The sequence below is a fragment of the Trematomus bernacchii genome, unplaced genomic scaffold (assembly GCF_902827165.1).
Source record: "Trematomus bernacchii unplaced genomic scaffold, fTreBer1.1, whole genome shotgun sequence".
Classification (NCBI taxonomy): Eukaryota; Metazoa; Chordata; class Actinopteri; order Perciformes; family Nototheniidae; genus Trematomus; species Trematomus bernacchii.
In genome coordinates, this window is record NW_022988082.1 from 1,749,822 (window position 1) to 1,775,187 (window position 25,366).

At 40.1% G+C, this 25,366-nt stretch overlaps 1 protein-coding gene across 1 annotated transcript in view; it reads left to right on the forward strand.

Annotated features, from left to right (window-relative positions):
• Nucleotides 1-2,092: 2,092 nt before the first annotated feature.
• si:dkey-9i23.8 (visual pigment-like receptor peropsin) overlaps nt 2,093-25,366 on the forward strand; it is a 38,423-nt gene continuing 15,149 nt past the window's right edge. The window contains exon 1 of the mRNA XM_034120923.1: nt 2,093-2,132. Within this exon, the coding sequence (XP_033976814.1) occupies nt 2,093-2,132 (40 nt within the window). The remainder of the gene's footprint in view (nt 2,133-25,366) is intronic.

Consider the following 25,366-nt stretch of genomic DNA (forward strand, 5'->3'; position numbering starts at 1 on the left):
ACTGAAATCATCTTTGCGTACCCCTAGGTTTTTGTAGTAGGTCATGATGTGATCTACTCCAAAAAGCCCTGAGTGGGAGGGTAATTTATTTACAAGAGTTGTGGCTATGTTTGTGAAAAAAATGTTCAAGTACTTGGCCACATCCAGTTTGTCTGTGATGAGCCTGTTATCTGTCTTTATGTTTAAGTTTGAAAATCTCGTTTTGAGTTTTTTACTGCAGCCAAGCTGGTTATTGAGTAATTTCCAAAGTTCACGGGGTTTATTTTTGTTTTCCTCAGTTTTGTCATTGATGAAATTCTTTTTGGCAGTTTTGATCATGGAGCTTACGTCATTTCTTAGTCTGTTTCTTTCAATTTTTAGTTCAGTCACGTGGGCCTGGAGTTCACTGCTCGTGCTTTTGGAAAGCATTGACTGACTTTTATGAAACTCAGAGCATTTTTTGTCTCTGGTTTTCATGGCGGTCAGTATGCCGGAGTGCATCCACGGCTCAGCGCGATTTTTTACCCTGGTTGTTCTTAGGGGGGCCAAATCATTGAGTATTGCAGAGAATTTGTTTTTGAAACCAAGCCATGTTTCTTCAACTTGTGTACCACTGAGCTCATCTGACCAGTCCAGGCTCTCCAGTTCTAGGTTAAAGGCCTCGCTAGAGTAGTTTTTGAGGTCTCTAGATATGACTGTTTTGTGACAGCCGGCCTTTTGTTTTAGCTTTTTGCGGGTACAGAATATCATATAATGATCACTTAAACCGCATGCTATAACCCCTTTACTGGAGATCCTGGACCTGTCAGAGGTCAGAATGAGATCAATGGTAGTTTGTGTTGTTTCACATACCCGGGTGGGTTGGGTGATTAGCTGGCTGAAGCCGTGCAGATCACAAATCCTACTGAAGGACTTGAAGACGGACGTGTCTTTACGTTGCATATCCGTGTTCCAGTCTCCAATAATAATTGTCTCTACATCCCCCACATCAGCCAAACACCCATCTAATGTATCATAAAAGTCACTCTGTTCCGGTGGTCTATAGATTGTCCCGACTATTACAGATTTAGCATTGTCAAAAAGAATTTCAACCCACACAGATTCAATATTTTCATGAAGCAGGTCAGTACGGTTTTTGAAATTGGTGTCTTTATGTATGTACATGCAGACACCACCTCCATTCACGTTCCTGTCCCTTCTCACTACAAGATAATCTTCAATTTCAATCTCTGAATCTGTAATGGAATTGTCCAATTTGGTCTCAGAAAAGCATAATATGCTTGCCTTACCGTTCATGAACAGTTGCCTGAGTTCAGCCAGTTTGTGTCTCAGGCTGTTAGTGTTCAGATGAAAAATATGTAGTCCATTTTTGTTGTTTAAATGCATAATGTCGTCAGCTTGCAGATATTTGTCTTTGTCCGTTACAGCAAACGGCTTGCGGCCTGCCGTGGTGCTTGGAGCGGGGGGGTGGTGGGGGGAGGGAGGCTCCATTGTAGCTTTAGCCGTCGATATGCTAGCAGGGTGGCTAACAACATGGTGGATATTTGTTCCCTCGGATCTCGGTTCTCTTCCTCTCGTCACTGCCTCATGCGTGTCTGTCTGCCGAGGCGTCCCCGGGGGAATGTCGAAGTCTCCGTTGATTCCTCGGTCTCCGCTGTCTCCATGGTCTCTGTTGTCGTCGCGTAGTTGTTGCTGTAGCGGAAGAGATGCTAGTTGTGATGCTAGTTGTGATGCTAGCTCCTCGAGCCTGCAGGAATGGCTTCTTGTCTGCACCGGGCCCGGATTCAGATGGATGTCTCCCGCTAACAATAAGACCAAGACGATCATACTTCTTCGGTCTAGTTTGCCTGACGGGGGTAAGTACTTTCGCGTCGGGTTTGCAGTTAATAATGCATGAATGCTTGCACTTCCAAAAGCGAGGTGTTTCCTTTCCCAGCCGTTGAGAAGGTAAAAGTCATTGTGGTTCATTTTATCCCTGCTTTCACTACTCTCCTTCTCTAAGTGATGTTGCCTCATTGATGAGTTGAGGTAGGAGTCCATAATCCATATTGTCAGGAGGATGAAATATGTAAAAAATCGTGAGGAATAACCTCCAAAGCGGGAGCTCTCGAAAATGCGACCACTCATAGCGAAACCGGATGCTCAAGAAGATGGTAAGAAGAACCGGTTAAATCAAATCTTCACTAGCTTATGTAGGAAACTTTAAGTTTGTGTGTTTGATGGAGGCCAGCGGATCCGGAGAATAACTGTGCATTTAATGTTAAACAAGCTAAATTAAGAAGCAGAGACAACACGTGGCGCTATTGTAGGACAAGCAGGGTGAGTCTATTTTTTCTTTTCTTTGTTCACTAACACTGCATGCTTCTAACAAAAATTTGAAAACACTACAGGTGTTAAAGTTGCAGTGATTATACTATTGTGTGTTTTTCCAAGACATTGCGGGTGGTTTACGAAGGGAAGTGCGTTAGATATTAATAGCGTCCCATTTGGTCCCATTAAAGTGCGTGTTTAAACAGCAAAAGATAATCACCAGGCAATAAAATTGCTTAAAAGGGCAATAAAGTTGCTAGGGGCAACCATAAAATTGCTTAAAAGGGCAATAAAGTTGCTAGGGGCAACCATAAAATTGCTTAAAAGGGCAATAAAGTTGCTAGGGGCAATATTTTTAAAAACACTAGGGGTGTTAAAAGTCGTTTCGGACGGCAGTGATTATACTATTGTGTGTTTTTCCAAGACATTGCGGGTGGTTTACGAAGGGAAGTGCGTTAGATATTAATAGCGTCCCATTTGGTCCCATTAAAGTGCGTGTTTAAACAGCAAAAGATAATCACAGACTATAAAGTCAAATATTACGTCATTGGCCGATGATGTAAGGGCTCCTCATGTTAAAATAGGATATCTCTAGGATAAAGCCCATATTCATAGTAAACTAGATAGAAATGTTATTTTGTATATAAAGTGTAGTTTTGTGTTGTATTTTTAAACTTTGCTCTACTGAACCAGTTTCCATTATGTCCATTTAAAGATCACTAGCCATTATTTAATCTCATCCGTGAGAACCACATGGTGAAATTTCAACATCTCTTTGTTCTGGAGGTCAGAGTTTGAAATAATCAGTAGCCATCTTGTTTTGACCTCATTTCAAGGAAAAGACAGGGCAGTTGCCATTTCGTGAAATGCAAATTTCAGGACTCTTTTGTTCTTTGTAACCCATGAGGCCAAGCCCTTTATCTGACCTCCATCTTGTGAAGAACAAACCATTCTTCTTGTCTCAGTTGGATTTAGTCTTTTGCTAAATCAGGTTATCTATACATATTGTTGTTGGACTTTGGTGGGTGTAAACAAAGATTATTGTATTTTCTCAGACTGGAGTTAAGCTTTCCAATCTGATTTTTTGAAATATTTGTGTTTGCAAATGTGTTTTTGGCTTGCTTATGCATTACTGTTCAAATAATATTGTTTCTCCTTCCCATTTCAAAGGTATTTTTTAGAAAAATAACCTTCTTGTTACATAGAAGTCAGTTTCAGAACAGCTACCCCTGCTGGCAGAAACTGAAAACTACAACAGCGCACTCTGCTGGTTGTACAGAATTGTTGCAGAATTACAATTATATGCCAAAGTTTATCTCCCACGTGTTATAGATAAACACATACTTCAAAATTACAGGTGGTTCCTGATTTTAAGATAAGAAACCTTACATAATAGTCTTTCAAGCTAGACTATAGAATATTCAACCACCATATTTTTGAAGTAAACATAGTTTATAACATTTGCATAATCTCATGCACACAATTTTTTTTTTATCTTTCTACATTTTATAACATTTGCATAATCTCATGCACACACATTTTTTATCTTTCTACATTTTATAACATTTGCATAATCTCATGCACACACATTTTTTATCTTTCTACATTTTATAACATTTGCATAATCTCATGCACACACTTTTTTTTTATCTTTCTACATTTTATAACATTTGCATAATCTCATGCACACACATTTTTTATCTTTCTACATTTTATAACATTTGCATAATCTCATGCACACATATTTTTTATCTTTCTACATTTTATAACATTTGCATAATCTCATGCACACACATTTTTTTTATCTTTCTACATTTTATAACATTTGCATAATCTCATGCACACACATTTTTTATCTTTCTACATTTTATAACATTTGCATAATCTCATGCACACATATTTTTTATCTTTCTACATTTTATAACATTTGCATAATCTCATGCACACACATTTTTTTTTATCTTTCTACATTTTATAACATTTGCATAACCTCATGCAAAAAAAAAAAAAAAAACTCAGGCTCAACTGCAGATATTAAGGAAAGGGTACACATCAGATCAGATGCTACAACACATCCAAATGAGAGACAGAAGAGCTGGAAACAACAACAGGAATTGTTGACACAGTGGCAAACAAGAGGATTGATTCCAGCAGATAATCAACCTGGACCAACAAAGGCCCATAGAAGAGCAGTACTAGACTATGAACATGAACAATGCCTACAACAGCTAAATGTATGGAGGGAAGCTGAACAAAGGTTTATAAGAGTTACAAGGCTGATACTCGATCTGGAATATGCCAGCCTATTTACAGACAGCATAAATGTGGTCCGAATAGCAGACCTGCCAGTGAGAGTAGAATTCGCAGAAGAAAGACGACGAGAAAGAGAAACACAAAAGACAGAGCAGGAAGCGCTACAACTAAGACCTTTGAAGATACAGGTAGCGGAGAAAGACACAGAGGCTTGTAGGAACAACACAAGGAGAAGGGAGGAGAAGCTTTCAGAGATAACCATAGAACCAGAGAAGGCAGGCCAGACACCTCCAACAGTTCAAACTCAGGTAGTGCCTGAGATTCAGGTGCAGAATCAACGAAGAGGTGGAAGACGTTTCCGGTTTGAGGGATGTTACTGTTGCAGCCAAATGGGCCATTGGTCCAGAGATTGTCCGCAACACAAGATGCTACAATTACTGGAACATTGCACCACACAGCAACAAGCCCCAAACAATGGCCCTCCACACAGTTACCCCAGAGGAGGTTTCCATGACTACAACAGAGGCAGGGGGTCCCAGGGATGTCAAAGAGGAACAGGATGTCCAAATATGAAGAAGGACATTTTGAAATCCAGCCACATAGAGCCATATCTGTCACCACAGGGAGGAGAGGTGGAATGTTATTTTACACCGACTGCAGTTCAAGGGGCGAAGATACACCTGATGTGGAGCTGTTGAGACCTGAAAACAGAAACCCGATTCTGCTGTGGTGAAGTCTGGCTACAAAGGGAGGTGTTTCGATAGGAACCACTTGTCTCAAACCAGTGAAGAAGTCAACCAGAACCCAGCAGAACTAGAGAGTGACTGTTGGCGGGAGAACAGTGACAGGGCGACAGAAACTGGCACAACCTAGATAGACCCCGTCAGAAGACCGGGGCTGTGTTTAAAGGGGGAACTTCATTCATTGTTAGTTGAAGTATAGTTTTTATTTATTTTTTATTTTTTATGAGCCAAACAATTATGTGAGAATAGTTCGTACTTTCCCTCTAGTTTAAAGAAATATTATTTTGTCATGATATCTTTGTCCAGCAGTGTCAGCCAAGCCTCTAATCCTAGAGCTATTGAGATGCATTAGCAAAACCAAGGGTGTTGTTTTTTCCGCAGCAACAATGATACAGAATACCATGACAAAAGCCATTATAGAACTAACAACAAGTAAACTATTTTTGTGCTAATGGAAGATTGTTAGTGAATATGCATTTATAACATAGGAAGACGATACATCACACAACATCTTTGTACGCCTTGTGGGGCACACGGAGAATTTATATTTATTTACTACAACGTTATGGGTTTTCCATGTCCTATTCATAATAGAGTAATCATTGCAATATTAATTGAGCATTTTATGCTCAAAGGAGGGAGCGTCATGATTATACAGATATATTGATTTCGGTGACGTTGTAGTTAATAAATAACATGTTGTCAACAATGGGTCTCATAACAACAAAAGGTATACCAAAGCTTGGGCCTCCTCCAAGGAGTGGAGTGGTCCAGTTTTAGATTTAGACAAATAGAAGTGGATGAATATGTCAGACCTCTGAGTAATATTTTCCAAGTTTTGTCTACACAGGCTAGGAAAAACTGCACAGATACCAGACGAGACATCAGAAGAGACTCCTGTTCGGCCAGGTGATTGGGTGAGGGTGAAAGTTCACAAAACACAGTGGGCTGATCCCCGGTGGTCGGAACCGTGACAAGTTGTAATGAACTTCACATGCTCTCCGGTTTAAAGGTAAAGAAAAAGGAGCAAATTGACACCACCTCACATATTGTCACCCTTCACTGGCAACTTCCAGAAAATTATTGGAAGCTAGGACTGATTTGGCAGAGCTGGAACAAAACAATAAATATAAATACGATTTAAGATAGCAACAGCTCAAAAGACGAATTGTCTTTAGATTTTTATAGATTGTACACTAAAGTGAAAACCTATTTTGTTTTTTCACCTGAAAAAGAGTCCAACGTTTTGTTTCTATTTTCGTATACGTTATTTTTGTACTCATCATTTACATTCTGTAACTGACAAAACCATGGATAAAATAGAGATTATGTCAAGAACAAAGCCAAAGCAATTGTGGGGTCCCCTAAGGATAAGAGTCAGAATAGCATTGTTGATTGTGCTCATTACACTTGGCACCTTTCTGGTTGGATGGGGAGTACAATATCATGAAAGACATGGATCCATTAGTTCACTCGTAGAAAATGCCCACATCACTAACAAAACACCAGCTGTGTTTCAGAGACTCACTTATCCCCAGAGCCAAAAGATCAGTTGAGCAACAAGAGGAGGAGTTAGAAATACTCGTTCACAAAAATGAGGAGGTTACAATCAAGATCATTCACCCCCCCTATATGCAGTTCTTGTACCAAATGATGAGATGGGTTTAAGTGATCGGAATATTTAAGTGATGGGGATTTACAATTTAGGGGAATCTCCAAATACACTGGATCCATGTTTTAGTCTGTACCAGAAACACCCCCGTTAAGACTATGGACAACCGACTGGTGACCTGAGCAAAATTATTGAAAAGTTATTACAGTAGAAACAGGGTACTAACCCACGAGGACAACTGTATGTACAAACTCTATGAACAAAATTCCCCAACAGATTGTGGCGACAGTGCACAGATGTATCCAGTCACAAAAGTTACTATTGCGCTAAGTAATAGTGAGATTTAAAATATTCGAGAATATATGGGGACGTCCTTTTATAGTGTGTGAAATATGTGGTGCTTGAAACATGTAAGTATTTCAATTTATAGAAGAAGATGGTTTCCTGAAAGAGTTATTTGGAGTAGATGTGTTACAGTGGCAGAAAGCAATGTTTAGGGATTTAGTACATTTATTAGTAGACATTAATTGTGTTTAGATGGCATTTAACAACTAAAACAGATATTATGATTAGAAGATAGAGTGGAGAAGGTTGGATTTACTTTACCTCAGTGTGTTAGAATTTCTATAGGTAATGCATCCCGAGACCTGGACTCTCTCTCTCTCTCTCTCTGTCTGTCAGACTGCTACGACCCCTATCAGACAAAAGACCTCACTACAGGAGACTCGTCCTCCTTCTCCATCGAACAGACAGAACCAGAGCTGAACCAACAACGACAAGACTGCATCCAGAACCAGAACAGCATGCTGACATAAAGAGGCATACTCTCATCAGGACATGAAGTTCCAAGCTGAGCCACGAGATATGGCACAAGAGCAGAGTGTGGGACATGAAAGCAGAATACGCCCTCCATACAACAGAAAAGAGACTGTAAAGAAGGAGATGAAATGCAAAGCAGTTGGGCCACTGAAAAGAGTACCAGCGGAAGGGTTTAAGAGCTGGTGAACCAGAGGAGAAGACGGAACCAGAGGAGAAGACAGAACCTGAGGAGTTGGCATGGTCTAACAGAATGTGAGGGGGTCGTGGCTTGAGACAACATGAGGAGGAGAAAAAAGGAAAATGGGAATTAGTGAGTTTATACATAAACACACTTATTCACAAACAAACTTGAATTGACTTTGACGTAAAGACAAAAAGATTTATTAGCCATGAATTAATAGATTGGTAAATTAAAATAGCAATAAAGAGGAAATAATCCCAAAACACACTGAGGGTACTATGAGAAAAAGGGGCAGACATGATGGAAATATTCACTACACTTTAAGCAGTGAGTGTTTTGGGACTTAGGAGTACAGAGTAGAACATATTCTTCAATCTTTTCATCATGTAAACGAATTATTCCCTAAGAGATACTTATTCATGGGTGAATTTGGTAGAGATCTAATGTGTTACAATATTGATCTCCAGTTAAAGGGATAGTTTTAGTGACCACTCTATAAGAACAGACAAATCTGTGTTTGTTGGAAAATGTTAAAGGGGATTTAGTACCAAGCCAAATATAGTATCCCAATCTAAAGTATTGTTTTCGCCATTGTAGCATAGTTATTACCATAGGAGAACTGTTTGTCTCCAAGATGGAGAGTTGGAAAAGACACTGGGCAAAGAGCGATTGCAAATTTAATTTTGGAAAAAGCAATATAATTGGGAGTAATACATGCGGGGCCTTGGATCACTCATTGCAATGATGCATATTTTTTACAACCCATATCGTTTAGAGAGAAGGGGTCACTCAACCCACCCAGCAGTTGTTTTAAATCTTACTTGTAGCTTCACAGGGAGCGCACGGCACCAAATTATGAGTTTAAAAGACAAGCGCCACCACCTCCTGATGGTCATCCATTTAATCAGGGATGACCTGAAATTTAGAGATGTTATTTAAAGTAGAAACATATCCGCCATAAGTGAAAATTCCTAAATTGAACTACAAACCATTGATGAAATAACTACTGTTTTTAAAATCCTTGATAAAGGAGGGAGTAACTGTTACATGCTCGGACACCCAGGGTTCCACACACTGTTAAAGGGGTTAGCATAGTTTTTTAAGTAGACTAGAATTGAAGATAAATTAGTATAATGAGTTATTGATATTCCACCGGTTTTCACACCATTTAAGGAACTTTATCACTGCATTAGAACAGACCACCAAAAGGTAATGAAGTAGGAACCATAAGTGATGAAATTCTCCAATTGTTGTAACTGACCAAAATCTTCTCCCAGAAAATGACTGTCTGAAATGCCGTATCCCAGAGTAGATGTTTGATGGTATCATGGAACTAAAACCTTGTACGCAGTCTTGCCACAGGATTGGACGGGGACCTGTGCACTTGTACAGCCAGTGATGTTTTATATGCAGTACCAATGACAGTGGGGCAGTTAATCAACATGGCGAAACACCCCAAAACCAGTAGGGCTAGGAGACCAGTCAAAGGAGGGAGTTTAGGCTCCACAGTGTACAAGGATAGCATAGGGGAGTGCTAGAGGTTGTAGTTGCATTCCATGTACCCGCACCCTAACGTACCGATTGATCACCACGGCCTTTTTCTAGAGAACATATTACTTTCATACTTTAAAAAGTATGAAAGGGGGAGGGTACATTTCTCATAAGGGAACCGTTTCAATTACTAGCAGAACAAGAAGACCCAACCCATATACAGATATTGATGAAAATGATAACAGTGTGTAAATGTTGTTAAATGATATGGATGATAAATGATGAGATTGTCCAAAGAATGTCCAAATGATGTGATATTTCAAATGATGAAATCATTTGAAAGAAGAACCAGCTACAATGCTAATATGAAGGGAATCAATGAAATTTACTATACTATTCCAAGATGGTGTATTCTTTATTACTTTATACTATTCCAAGATGGTGTATTCTGTATTACTTTATACTATTCCAAGATGGTGTATTTTTTATTTACTTTGTACTATTCTAAAAAAAAAAAAAAAAGTTTGTTTCTTTTATACTTTGTAAAAACAAGTGCCTTAACACTGAATGTAGTATGAGAAGGATTTCTGTGAAAGGAGGGAGTAAGAAATGTTCTGATACCAAGCTAAGTGGTGCTATTCATGATATTGAAGGTTAACACTAGAAGTTATGCACAAAGAAAACTTTTATGATTGAAGACCAGCCAAAGTATATTTTTTATTTGTTGTATTTTTTATATTTTAATGACGGTTACTTAAACCATTCCATTCTGATTGTATGTTTTTGATATGAGTTATGTACTATGCAAAGTTCAGATGAAGAACTCATTAATTTCAGTATTGTGTTCACACCTTAAAAGGTGTGAAAGGAGGGATTGTTAGAAATTTTAAATCAATGTTTACAGATGAAGAACTCATTAATTTCAGTATTGTGTTCACACCTTAAAAGGTGTGAAAGGAGGGATTGTTAGAAATTAAAATCAATGTTAATAGCATAATTAGTCTAAAATATATCGTCAGTTTTAAAAGCTGTTTTATTGTGAAAAAAACCCGGAAGTTCTCAAAGTCTCAATGCCAAGCTTTTATTCTGAAAATCCTTCATATCCGGTCAGTACGTAGCATGTCGCGAACAATGTTTTAAACTAACTTACAGCTGTTTATAAGGTATTAAATAGAAAGTCATGAAAGAGATAAGAAGGAGAAAAGGCTTAAGGAAGTAGACGGGGAATACAGAATGTCAAAGTCCTCTGTTTTACGCGATGTCAAACATCGAAGACCGAGGAGGACGTACCCCCTATCTTCACAGCGGGAGGGAACGAGGAGAGGATAAAGGAGAACGGCAGAGGACAATTCAGGACTCCTTCTTCGCTGCAGCCACTCTGAAGACAACACCGGCTTTGTCTTTTCCCTTACCCTCTGCTTGTTGTATCATCGTGCCATTTAATTAAACTCACCAATTTGAACCTTTTCGGAGACTCCATTAGTCTCTTCATTCTAAGCTCCTCTCCTGGACGCGAGAACATCGAATACTTCTAATAATTCTAACAAAGGATATACTGTACATATGATGTTATCCTCGACATGCTGTCAACCCATCACCACATCAACATGTCCCGTTCACACTGGACGCAATGTGAATATTCGCATCATTCAAACAAGATGCGCTGGCCAGGGGGCGGGGCTTATATCCATGTAAATACTATGGTAGATACCAACTACAACAAAATCAACATATTTTACCGTGATTTAATTTTAATGCACGTTTCAAAATGATGCTGAAGTAACAACATACTGATACCGGTTAGTAAAAACCATGAATGAATGCTTTGACAGGACGGCAGGCGATGCATGTTTCCTGAATGGAGATCCGATCGATCAGGCTAAGCTAACGTTGTAGCTGCTCCGTCCAAACTCACAACAACGTCATACAGACAGAAAGTAGACAGGGAATGTTTCCAGAGCTGGAGCGGAGGTCAGAAGGCAGGGATCTTGGGTGACGAGAGAGAGAGCAGACTGGACCAGGAGAGCGGGGAAGCACAGAGGAACACAGCTGGAGGGAAGGTGGCTGGACGCGGCAGGCAGAGGAGCAGGTAGATGCACACACTGTGGTTAGACGACAAACTGGTGAGTACTGGATGAGGGAACCGGGTATATATGCAGGTGTAGGTGAGTAGTAGTAATCAGGGTGACGAGCAGCAGCTGAGGAGGTGAGTTGGCGGGAATCCAGAAGTAGGTCAGCCACGCCCAGCCAGGAAGACAGACACACAGACAGACAAAAACAAACACAGAAGGGAAAAAGAAGGAGGCAGAACTGTGGATCCTCACAGTTTCTGAACAGATATGAGGAGCTGTTAGCTCTAACGGCTGATGTTTTGGGACATGTTGATGTGATGATGGGTTGACAGCATGTCTAGGATAACATCATATGTATATCCTTTGTTTAAATATTCCCTTAAGATTTCCATCTCTTCTTCCATTCTTTCCAACTCAGTTTAAAATGTGTGCAGAAACAGCTGAATAGTACAGATGTAGCACCTTATTTCGGACGCCCCTACCCATGTGGGCCTGTGATCGGCACGGGGTGGGCCCTCGCTGAAAGGAAAACCCCCCGCAGGACTTGATACGCCCCCTTGATAAATAAATTAAAGGGCCCATGTCATGGCCATTTCCACTGATCATAATTCCATTGTTGAGGTATACTAAAATAGATTTATACTGTGCAATTTCCCAAACTCACATTGGTTTCGCATACAGCATCTCTGTAAAGTATGTGTATTCAGCAGTATTCACTCTCTCCACTAATGGCGCATTTCCACTACACGGTCGGCCTCGGCCACACTCGGTACGGCTCGGTACGGCTTGGCCGCGTTGGGCCTTAACAGGGCCGACTCACTTCATGCTGCGCTTCCATTACAGTTTAGGAACTGGGGTAGTTACTATAGTAACGCAGTGTAGGCGGAGCCGTGACGTCATCTTCAATGAGAAATCCAGAAACACAACACAGCCGTTAGCTGTGAGCACTCACAGCTCACAGCTCCTTATATATGTTCAGAAACTCGACAAAAGTTAAACAAGTACACACCACAGACTGCCTGTGTCATGGTGAATACAGTCGCTGCTTTATTTATGTCTGTATAGGCCGTTGTTGTGAGTGTGGACGGTCGGGGCATATACTGCGTTAGCTTAGCCAATCTCCATCTAGAAAAACACGAATTTTAAAAGGTTTTTCGCCTGCCGTCTGTCTGCAGACTTGACAAAGCATTAATTCATGGTTTTTACTAACCGGTATCAGTATGTTGTTACTTCGGCATCATTTTGAAACGTGTATTACAATTAAATCACGGTCAAATATGTCCATCTTGTTGTAGTTCTAGCCCTCTTGCCAGCGCTCCTCTCTCTAGTTTAGCATACTCAGCCCGACTCAGCCCTGTTTGTTGGCCCCGATAGAACCACAATTTTCTAGGGCCAGAAAAGAGGGGAAAAAGTGGCCCCGCGCCGTGCCGCGCCGGAACGAGGCCTAGTGGAAGCACAACCAAAAAAGGGGACGGCACGACACGGCACGCTTAAAGCGAGCTACGCGCTGCAATGGAAATGCGCCATAAACGACTCGTTGGAGCTCTTGCCCCCCCCTCCCTGTGAGCCTAGTGTGCTCCGATTGGTCAGCTCGGCCACTCTGTTCTGATTAGTCAACCACCAGAGAGGCTCCGCCCATGTCTAACAGTGCTTTTTTCGGCTCGCTCTCAGAACATCAGTCTTATAATGGCGTCGGTAAAGCCGTATATTTTATACGCTAACTAACCGAACTGTACCTACAACTGTTGTTATAGAAGAGTAAGTTATTTTTACCTGTAATAAACTACTACTGTTTGATGAGAAATCAAATCATGGTTTGCTATATATGAATGATATGTTATAGGAGCAAATAATTCAGGGAAGAAAGGATAGGCCTACTAAGTATTTCCATTAAACTTTATTTTTAGAAATGTACAAAATGAACATAAATATACATATATACACGGTATATCATCCATTCCTCCCCGTTGTCGGCATCTTGCCTGGGCGCAGCCGGGGCTTTTTAGGACGAGGCCTCAGTGTGGTAGTCCCGTCCCCGTGATGTATTTTCCGCCAGGATCTGGCTGGACGAAATCAAATGCAAATCACAAAATATTAGAGAAACTTAGTTGTTTTAGATTCGTTAGTAGTAGTTGTGGTAGGAGTGTGGATCTATCTAATCCATCTATATAATCAACACAGTAAGCTTGCCAGCTAATATGCTAACCTAGCTTTCTTGTTTACCTTAGCAAACACGATATGAACATTAGCTCAGAGGAACGGCAACTATAATGGAGTGTAATAAAACTACTATGAACAAAAGCTAGTGGTTCATATTAGGCTAGCAATAACGTGTTTATAATTGCAATCTTATACGGGTAGTCTGCTACGTTCGGTCATACAATGTTTCCCGCTAGCATGTATAGCTAGCCTCGTTAGCTATACATGCTATCAGCGTCGGAGGAAAGCTAACTGTAATGTACCGTCCTTTGGGGGTCTGTGAGCGGGCAAAGAGAGGGGATTTCCCCGTTGTCTCTGCTGGAAGTGTGAAATAAACTTAGTTGTTTGATGTTCGTCAGCTTGCCAGCTGGATTACAATGCTAATCTACGTTTGCTAGTTGTTCAGTTGTTCAATATGCTATACTATACTATGAACAACAGATAGTGGTTCATATTAGGCTATCAAGCACATGTTTACAATTGCAATCTTATATGGGTAGTCTGCTACATTCATTGTAGCTGGCATAAAAAAAAATGTTTCCGAGCAAACTCATGTCTAGCTCTTAGTAGCCTTGTTGTTTAGCTCGGTAGCATACACGCTACGCCAGCTATAATGTAATTACGTTTCGCGACTGACCGTACGGCAAATCACCCGGAGTATACTGTCTATGAGTATTTTGTGTGTGAATTCTCCTGCTATGAGATACATGTATGTAAGGCCATCTGCTGATATTAGAGTTGATATGGAAACGCTAGCAACTTAGTTAGCACAGTTAGCACTGGCTAAAACACTAGGGGTGTTAAAAGTCGTTTCGGACGGCAGTGATTATACTATTGTGTGTTTTTCCAAGACATTGCGGGTGGTTTACGAAGGGAAGTGCGTTAGATATTAATAGCGTCCCATTTGGTCCCATTAAAGTGCGTGTTTAAACAGCAAAAGATAATCACAGACTATAAAGTCAAATATTACGTCATTGGCCGATGATGTAAGGGCTCCTCATGTTAAAATAGGATATCTCTAGGATAAAGCCCATATTCATAGTAAACTAGATAGAAATGTTATTTTGTATATAAAGTGTAGTTTTGTGTTGTATTTTTAAACTTTGCTCTACTGAACCAGTTTCCATTATGTCCATTTAAAGATCACTAGCCATTATTTAATCTCATCCGTGAGAACCACATGGTGAAATTTCAACATCTCTTTGTTCTGGAGGTCAGAGTTTGAAATAATCAGTAGCCATCTTGTTTTGACCTCATTTCAAGGAAAAGACAGGGCAGTTGCCATTTCGTGAAATGCAAATTTCAGGACTCTTTTGTTCTTTGTAACCCATGAGGCCAAGCCCTTTATCTGACCTCCATCTTGTGAAGAACAAACCATTCTTCTTGTCTCAGTTGGATTTAGTCTTTTGCTAAATCAGGTTATCTATACATATTGTTGTTGGACTTTGGTGGGTGTAAACAAAGATTATTGTATTTTCTCAGACTGGAGTTAAGCTTTCCAATCTGATTTTTTGAAATATTTGTGTTTGCAAATGTGTTTTTGGCTTGCTTATGCATTACTGTTCAAATAATATTGTTTCTCCTTCCCATTTCAAAGGTATTTTTTAGAAAAATAACCTTCTTGTTACATAGAAGTCAGTTTCAGAACAGCTACCCCTGCTGGCAGAAACTGAAAACTACAACAGCGCACTCTGCTGGTTGTACAGAATTGTTGCAGAATTACAATTATATGCCAAAGTTTATCTCCCACGTGTTATAGATAAACACATACTTCAAAATTACAGGTGGTTCCTGATTTTAAGATAAGAAACCTTACATAATAGTCTTTCAAGCTAGACTATAGAATATTCAACCACCATATTTTTGAAGTAAACATAGTTATAACATTTGCATAATCTCATGCACACAATTTTTTTTTATCTTTCTACATTTTATAACATTTGCATAATCTCATGCACACACATTTTTTATCTTTCTACATTTTATAACATTTGCATAATCTCATGCACACACATTTTTTATCTTTCTACATTTTATAACATTTGCATAATCTCATGCACACACTTTTTTTTTATCTTTCTACATTTTATAACATTTGCATAATCTCATGCACACAAATTTTTTATCTTTCTACATTTTATAACATTTGCATAATCTCATGCACACATATTTTTTATCTTTCTACATTTTATAACATTTGCATAATCTCATGCACACACATTTTTTTTATCTTTCTACATTTTATAACATTTGCATAATCTCATGCACACACATTTTTTATCTTTCTACATTTTATAACATTTGCATAATCTCATGCACACATATTTTTTATCTTTCTACATTTTATAACATTTGCATAATCTCATGCACACACATTTTTTTTATCTTTCTACATTTTATAACATTTGCATAACCTCATGCAAAAAAAAAAAAAAAAAACTCAGGCTCAACTGCAGATATTAAGGAAAGGGTACACATCAGATCAGATGCTACAACACATCCAAATGAGAGACAGAAGAGCTGGAAACAACAACAGGAATTGTTGACACAGTGGCAAACAAGAGGATTGATTCCAGCAGATAATCAACCTGGACCAACAAAGGCCCATAGAAGAGCAGTACTAGACTATGAACATGAACAATGCCTACAACAGCTAAATGTATGGAGGGAAGCTGAACAAAGGTTTATAAGAGTTACAAGGCTGATACTCGATCTGGAATATGCCAGCCTATTTACAGACAGCATAAATGTGGTCCGAATAGCAGACCTGCCAGTGAGAGTAGAATTCGCAGAAGAAAGACGACGAGAAAGAGAAACACAAAAGGACAGAGCAGGAAGCGCTACAACTAAGACCTTTGAAGATACAGGTAGCGGAGAAAGACACAGAGGCTTGTAGGAACAACACAAGGAGAAGGGAGGAGAAGCTTTCAGAGATAACCATAGAACCAGAGAAGGCAGGCCAGACACCTCCAACAGTTCAAACTCAGGTAGTGCCTGAGATTCAGGTGCAGAATCAACGAAGAGGTGGAAGACGTTTCCGGTTTGAGGGATGTTACTGTTGCAGCCAAATGGGCCATTGGTCCAGAGATTGTCCGCAACACAAGATGCTACAATTACTGGAACATTGCACCACACAGCAACAAGCCCAAACAATGGCCCTCCACACAGTTACCCCAGAGGAGGTTTCCATGACTACAACAGAGGCAGGGGGGTCCCAGGGATGTCAAAGAGGAACAGGATGTCCAAATATGAAGAAGGACATTTTGAAATCCAGCCACATAGAGCCATATCTGTCACCACAGGGAGGAGAGGTGGAATGTTATTTTACACCGACTGCAGTTCAAGGGGCGAAGATACACCTGATGTGGAGCTGTTGAGACCTGAAAACAGAAACCCGATTCTGCTGTGGTGAAGTCTGGCTACAAAGGGAGGTGTTTCGATAGGAACCACTTGTCTCAAACCAGTGAAGAAGTCAACCAGAACCCAGCAGAACTAGAGAGTGACTGTTGGCGGGAGAACAGTGACAGGGCGACAGAAACTGGCACAACCTAGATAGACCCCGTCAGAAGACCGGGGCTGTGTTTTAAAGGGGGAACTTCATTCATTGTTAGTTGAAGTATAGTTTTTATTTATTTTTTATTTTTTATGAGCCAAAACAATTATGTGAGAATAGTTCGTACTTTCCCTCTAGTTTAAAGAAATATTATTTTGTCATGATATCTTTGTCCAGCAGTGTCAGCCAAGCCTCTAATCCTAGAGCTATTGAGATGCATTAGCAAAACCAAGGGTGTTGTTTTTTTCCGCAGCAACAATGATACAGAATACCATGACAAAAGCCATTATAGAACTAACAACAAGTAAACTATTTTTGTGCTAATGGAAGATTGTTAGTGAATATGCATTTATAACATAGGAAGACGATACATCACACAACATCTTTGTACGCCTTGTGGGGCACACGGAGAATTTATATTTATTTACTACAACGTTATGGGTTTTCCATGTCCTATTCATAATAGAGTAATCATTGCAATATTAATTGAGCATTTTATGCTCAAAGGAGGGAGCGTCATGATTATACAGATATATTGATTTCGGTGACGTTGTAGTTAATAAATAACATGTTGTCAACAATGGGTCTCATAACAACAAAAGGTATACCAAAGCTTGGGCCTCCTCCAAGGAGTGGAGTGGTCCAGTTTTAGATTTAGACAAATAGAAGTGGATGAATATGTCAGACCTCTGAGTAATATTTTCCAAGTTTTGTCTACACAGGCTAGGAAAAACTGCACAGATACCAGACGAGACATCAGAAGAGACTCCTGTTCGGCCAGGTGATTGGGTGAGGGTGAAAGTTCACAAAACACAGTGGGCTGATCCCCGGTGGTCGGAACCGTGACAAGTTGTAATGAACTTCACACGCTCTCCGGTTTAAAGGTAAAGAAAAAGGAGCAAATTGACACCACCTCACATATTGTCACCCTTCACTGGCAACTTCCAGAAAATTATTGGAAGCTAGGACTGATTTGGCAGAGCTGGAACAAAACAATAAATATAAATACGATTTAAGATAGCAACAGCTCAAAAGACGAATTGTCTTTAGATTTTTATAGATTGTACACTAAAGTGAAAACCTATTTTGTTTTTTCACCTGAAAAAGAGTCCAACGTTTTGTTTCTATTTTCGTATACGTTATTTTTGTACTCATCATTTACATTCTGTAACTGACAAAACCATGGATAAAATAGAGATTATGTCAAGAACAAAGCCAAAGCAATTGTGGGGTCCCCTAAGGATAAGAGTCAGAATAGCATTGTTGATTGTGCTCATTACACTTGGCACCTTTCTGGTTGGATGGGGAGTACAATATCATGAAAGACATGGATCCATTAGTTCACTCGTAGAAAATGCCCACATCACTAACAAAACACCAGCTGTGTTTCAGAGACTCACTTATCCCCAGAGCCAAAAGATCAGTTGAGCAACAAGAGGAGGAGTTAGAAATACTCGTTCACAAAAATGAGGAGGTTACAATCAAGATCATTCACCCCCCCTATATGCAGTTCTTGTACCAAATGATGAGATGGGTTTAAGTGATCGGAATATTTAAGTGATGGGATTTACAATTTAGGGGAATCTCCAAATACACTGGATCCATGTTTTAGTCTGTACCAGAAACACCCCCGTTAAGACTATGGACAACCGACTGGTGACCTGAGCAAAATTATTGAAAAGTTATTACAGTAGAAACAGGGTACTAACCCACGAGGACAACTGTATGTACAAACTCTATGAACAAAATTCCCCAACAGATTGTGGCGACAGTGCACAGATGTATCCAGTCACAAAAGTTACTATTGCGCTAAGTAATAGTGAGATTTAAAATATTCGAGAATATATGGGGACGTCCTTTTATAGTGTGTGAAATATGTGGTGCTTGAAACATGTAAGTATTTCAATTTATAGAAGAAGATGGTTTCCTGAAAGAGTTATTTGGAGTAGATGTGTTACAGTGGCAGAAAGCAATGTTAGGGATTTAGTACATTTATTAGTAGACATTAATTGTGTTTAGATGGCATTTAACAACTAAAACAGATATTATGATTAGAAGATAGAGTGGAGAAGGTTGGATTTACTTTACCTCAGTGTGTTAGAATTTCTATAGGTAATGCATCCCGAGACCTGGACTCTCTCTCTCTCTCTCTCTGTCTGTCAGACTGCTACGACCCCTATCAGACAAAAGACCTCACTACAGGAGACTCGTCCTCCTTCTCCATCGAACAGACAGAACCAGAGCTGAACCAACAACGACAAGACTGCATCCAGAACCAGAACAGCATGCTGACATAAAGAGGCATACTCTCATCAGGACATGAAGTTCCAAGCTGAGCCACGAGATATGGCACAAGAGCAGAGTGTGGGACATGAAAGCAGAATACGCCCTCCATACAACAGAAAAGAGACTGTAAAGAAGGAGATGAAATGCAAAGCAGTTGGGCCACTGAAAAGAGTACCAGCGGAAGGGTTTAAGAGCTGGTGAACCAGAGGAGAAGACGGAACCAGAGGAGAAGACAGAACCTGAGGAGTTGGCATGGTCTAACAGAATGTGAGGGGGTCGTGGCTTGAGACAACATGAGGAGGAGAAAAAAGGAAAATGGGAATTAGTGAGTTTATACATAAACACACTTATTCACAAACAAACTTGAATTGACTTTGACGTAAAGACAAAAAGATTTATTAGCCATGAATTAATAGATTGGTAAATTAAAAATAGCAATAAAGAGGAAATAATCCCAAAACACACTGAGGGTACTATGAGAAAAAGGGGCAGACATGATGGAAATATTCACTACACTTTAAGCAGTGAGTGTTTTGGGACTTAGGAGTACAGAGTAGAACATATTCTTCAATCTTTTCATCATGTAAACGAATTATTCCCTAAGAGATACTTATTCATGGGTGAATTTGGTAGAGATCTAATGTGTTACAATATTGATCTCCAGTTAAAGGGATAGTTTTAGTGACCACTCTATAAGAACAGACAAATCTGTGTTTGTTGGAAAATGTTAAAGGGGATTTAGTACCAAGCCAAATATAGTATCCCAATCTAAAGTATTGTTTTCGCCATTGTAGCATAGTTATTACCATAGGAGAACTGTTTGTCTCCAAGATGGAGAGTTGGAAAAGACACTGGGCAAAGAGCGATTGCAAATTTAATTTTGGAAAAAGCAATATAATTGGGAGTAATACATGCGGGGCCTTGGATCACTCATTGCAATGATGCATATTTTTTACAACCCATATCGTTTAGAGAGAAGGGGTCACTCAACCCACCCAGCAGTTGTTTTAAATCTTACTTGTAGCTTCACAGGGAGCGCACGGCACCAAATTATGAGTTTAAAAGACAAGCGCCACCACCTCCTGATGGTCATCCATTTAATCAGGGATGACCTGAAATTTAGAGATGTTATTTAAAGTAGAAACATATCCGCCATAAGTGAAAATTCCTAAATTGAACTACAAACCATTGATGAAATAACTACTGTTTTTAAAATCCTTGATAAAGGAGGGAGTAACTGTTACATGCTCGGACACCCAGGGTTCCACACACTGTTAAAGGGGTTAGCATAGTTTTTTAAGTAGACTAGAATTGAAGATAAATTAGTATAATGAGTTATTGATATTCCACCGGTTTTCACACCATTTAAGGAACTTTATCACTGCATTAGAACAGACCACCAAAAGGTAATGAAGTAGGAACCATAAGTGATGAAATTCTCCAATTGTTGTAACTGACCAAAATCTTCTCCCAGAAAATGACTGTCTGAAATGCCGTATCCCAGAGTAGATGTTTGATGGTATCATGGAACTAAAACCTTGTACGCAGTCTTGCCACAGGATTGGACGGGGACCTGTGCACTTGTACAGCCAGTGATGTTTTATATGCAGTACCAATGACAGTGGGGCAGTTAATCAACATGGCGAAACACCCCAAAACCAGTAGGGCTAGGAGACCAGTCAAAGGAGGGAGTTTAGGCTCCACAGTGTACAAGGATAGCATAGGGGAGTGCTAGAGGTTGTAGTTGCATTCCATGTACCCGCACCCTAACGTACCGATTGATCACCACGGCCTTTTTTCTAGAGAACATATTACTTTCATACTTTAAAAAGTATGAAAGGGGGAGGGTACATTTCTCATAAGGGAACCGTTTCAATTACTAGCAGAACAAGAAGACCCAACCCATATACAGATATTGATGAAAATGATAACAGTGTGTAAATGTTGTTAAATGATATGGATGATAAATGATGAGATTGTCCAAAGAATGTCCAAATGATGTGATATTTCAAATGATGAAATCATTTGAAAGAAGAACCAGCTACAATGCTAATATGAAGGGAATCAATGAAATTTACTATACTATTCCAAGATGGTGTATTCTTTATTACTTTATACTATTCCAAGATGGTGTATTCTGTATTACTTTATACTATTCCAAGATGGTGTATTTTTTATTTACTTTGTACTATTCTAAAAAAAAAAAAAAAGTTTGTTTCTTTTATACTTTGTAAAAACAAGTGCCTTAACACTGAATGTAGTATGAGAAGGATTTCTGTGAAAGGAGGGAGTAAGAAATGTTCTGATACCAAGCTAAGTGGTGCTATTCATGATATTGAAGGTTAACACTAGAAGTTATGCACAAAGAAAACTTTTATGATTGAAGACCAGCCAAAGTATATTTTTTATTTGTTGTATTTTTTATATTTTAATGACGGTTACTTAAACCATTCCATTCTGATTGTATGTTTTTGATATGAGTTATGTACTATGCAAAGTTCAGATGAAGAACTCATTAATTTCAGTATTGTGTTCACACCTTAAAAGGTGTGAAAGGAGGGATTGTTAGAAATTTAAAATCAATGTTTACAGATGAAGAACTCATTAATTTCAGTATTGTGTTCACACCTTAAAAGGTGTGAAAGGAGGGATTGTTAGAAATTAAAATCAATGTTAATAGCATAATTAGTCTAAAATATATCGTCAGTTTTAAAAGCTGTTTTATTGTGAAAAAAAACCCGGAAGTTCTCAAAGTCTCAATGCCAAGCTTTTATTCTGAAAATCCTTCATATCCGGTCAGTACGTAGCATGTCGCGAACAATGTTTTAAACTAACTTACAGCTGTTTATAAGGTATTAAATAGAAAGTCATGAAAGAGATAAGAAGGAGAAAAGGCTTAAGGAAGTAGACGGGGAATACAGAATGTCAAAGTCCTCTGTTTTACGCGATGTCAAACATCGAAGACCGAGGAGGACGTACCCCCTATCTTCACAGCGGGAGGGAACGAGGAAAGGATAAAGGAGAACGGCAGAGGACAATTCAGGACTCCTTCTTCGCTGCAGCCACTCTGAAGACAACACCGGCTTTGTCTTTTCCCTTACCCTCTGCTTGTTGTATCATCGTGCCATTTAATTAAACTCACCAATTTGAACCTTTTCGGAGACTCCATTAGTCTCTTCATTCTAAGCTCCTCTCCTGGACGCGAGAACATCGAATACTTCTAATAATTCTAACAAAGGATATACTGTACATATGATGTTATCCTCGACATGCTGTCAACCCATCACCACATCAACATGTCCCGTTCACACTGGACGCAATGTGAATATTCGCATCATTCAAACAAGATGCGCTGGCCAGGGGGCGGGGCTTATATCCATGTAAATACTATGGTAGATACCAACTACAACAAAATCAACATATTTTACCGTGATTTAATTTTAATGCACGTTTCAAAATGATGCTGAAGTAACAACATACTGATACCGGTTAGTAAAAACCATGAATGAATGCTTTGACAGGACGGCAGGCGATGCATGTTTCCTGAATGGAGATCCGATCGATCAGGCTAAGCTAACGTTGTAGCTGCTCCGTCCAAACTCACAACAACGTCATACAGACAGAAAGTAGACAGGGAATGTTTCCAGAGCTGGAGCGGAGGTCAGAAGGCAGGGATCTTGGGTGACGAGAGAGAGAGCAGACTGGACCAGGAGAGCGGGGAAGCACAGAGGAACACAGCTGGAGGGAAGGTGGCTGGACGCGGCAGGCAGAGGAGCAGGTAGATGCACACACTGTGGTTAGACGACAAAACTGGTGAGTACTGGATGAGGGAACCGGTGGTATATATGCAGGTGTAGGTGAGTAGTAGTAATCAGGGTGACGAGCAGCAGCTGAGGAGGTGAGTTGGCGGGAATCCAGAAGTAGGTCAGCCACGCCCAGCCAGGAAGACAGACACACAGACAGACAAAAACAAACACAGAAGGGAAAAAGAAGGAGGCAGAACTGTGGATCCTCACAGTTTCTGAACAGATATGAGGAGCTGTTAGCTCTAACGGCTGATGTTTTGGGACATGTTGATGTGGTGATGGGTTGACAGCATGTCTAGGATAACATCATATGTATATCCTTTGTTTAAATATTCCCTTAAGATTTCCATCTCTTCTTCCATTCTTTCCAACTCAGTTTAAAATGTGTGCAGAAACAGCTGAATAGTACAGATGTAGCACCTTATTTCGGACGCCCCTACCCATGTGGGCCTGTGATCGGCACGGGGTGGGCCCTCGCTGAAAGGAAAACCCCCCGCAGGACTTGATACGCCCCCTTGATAAATAAATTAAAGGGCCCATGTCATGGCCATTTCCACTGATCATAATTCCATTGTTGAGGTATACTAAAATAGATTTATACTGTGCAATTTCCCAAACTCACATTGGTTTCGCATACAGCATCTCTGTAAAGTATGTGTATTCAGCAGTATTCACTCTCTCCACTAATGGCGCATTTCCACTACACGGTCGGCCTCGGCCACACTCGGTACGGCTCGGTACGGCTTGGCCGCGTTGGGCCTTAACAGGGCCGACTCACTTCATGCTGCGCTTCCATTACAGTTTAGGAACTGGGGTAGTTACTATAGTAACGCAGTGTAGGCAGAGCCGTGACGTCATCTTCAATGAGAAATCCAGAAACACAACACAGCCGTTAGCTGTGAGCACTCACAGCTCACAGCTCCTTATATATGTTCAGAAACTCGACAAAAGTTAAACAAGTACACACCACAGACTGCCTGTGTCATGGTGAATACAGTCGCTGCTTTATTTATGTCTGTATAGGCCGTTGTTGTGAGTGTGGACGGTCGGGGCATATACTGCGTTAGCTTAGCCAATCTCCATCTAGAAAAACACGAATTTTAAAAGGTTTTTCGCCTGCCGTCTGTCTGCAGACTTGACAAAGCATTAATTCATGGTTTTTACTAACCGGTATCAGTATGTTGTTACTTCGGCATCATTTTGAAACGTGTATTACAATTAAATCACGGTCAAATATGTCCATCTTGTTGTAGTTCTAGCCCTCTTGCCAGCGCTCCTCTCTCTAGTTTAGAATACTCAGCCCGACTCAGCCCTGTTTGTTGGCCCCGATAGAACCACAATTTTCTAGGGCCAGAAAAGAGGGGAAAAAAGTGGCCCCGCCGCCGTGCCGCGCCGGAACGAGGCCTAGTGGAAGCACAACCAAAAAAGGGGACGGCACGACACGGCACGCTTAAAGCGAGCTACGCGCTGCAATGGAAATGCGCCATAAACGACTCGTTGGAGCTCTTGCCCCCCCCCTCCCTGTGAGCCTAGTGTGCTCCGATTGGTCAGCTCGGCCACTCTGTTCTGATTAGTCAACCACCAGAGAGGCTCCGCCCATGTCTAACAGTGCTTTTTTCGGCTCGCTCTCAGAACATCAGTCTTATAATGGCGTCGGTAAAGCCGTATATTTTATACGCTAACTAACCGAACTGTACCTACAACTGTTGTTATAGAAGAGTAAGTTTATTTTTACCTGTAATAAACTACTACTGTTTGATGAGAAATCAAATCATGGTTTGCTATATATGAATGATATGTTATAGGAGCAAATAATTCAGGGAAGAAAGGATAGGCCTACTAAGTATTTCCATTAAACTTTATTTTTAGAAATGTACAAAATGAACATAAATATACATATATACACGGTATATCATCCATTCCTCCCCGTTGTCGGCATCTTGCCTGGGCGCAGCCGGGGCTTTTTAGGACGAGGCTCAGTGTGGTAGTCCCGTCCCCGTGATGTATTTTCCGCCAGGATCTGGCTGGACGAAATCAAATGCAATCACAAAATATTAGAGAA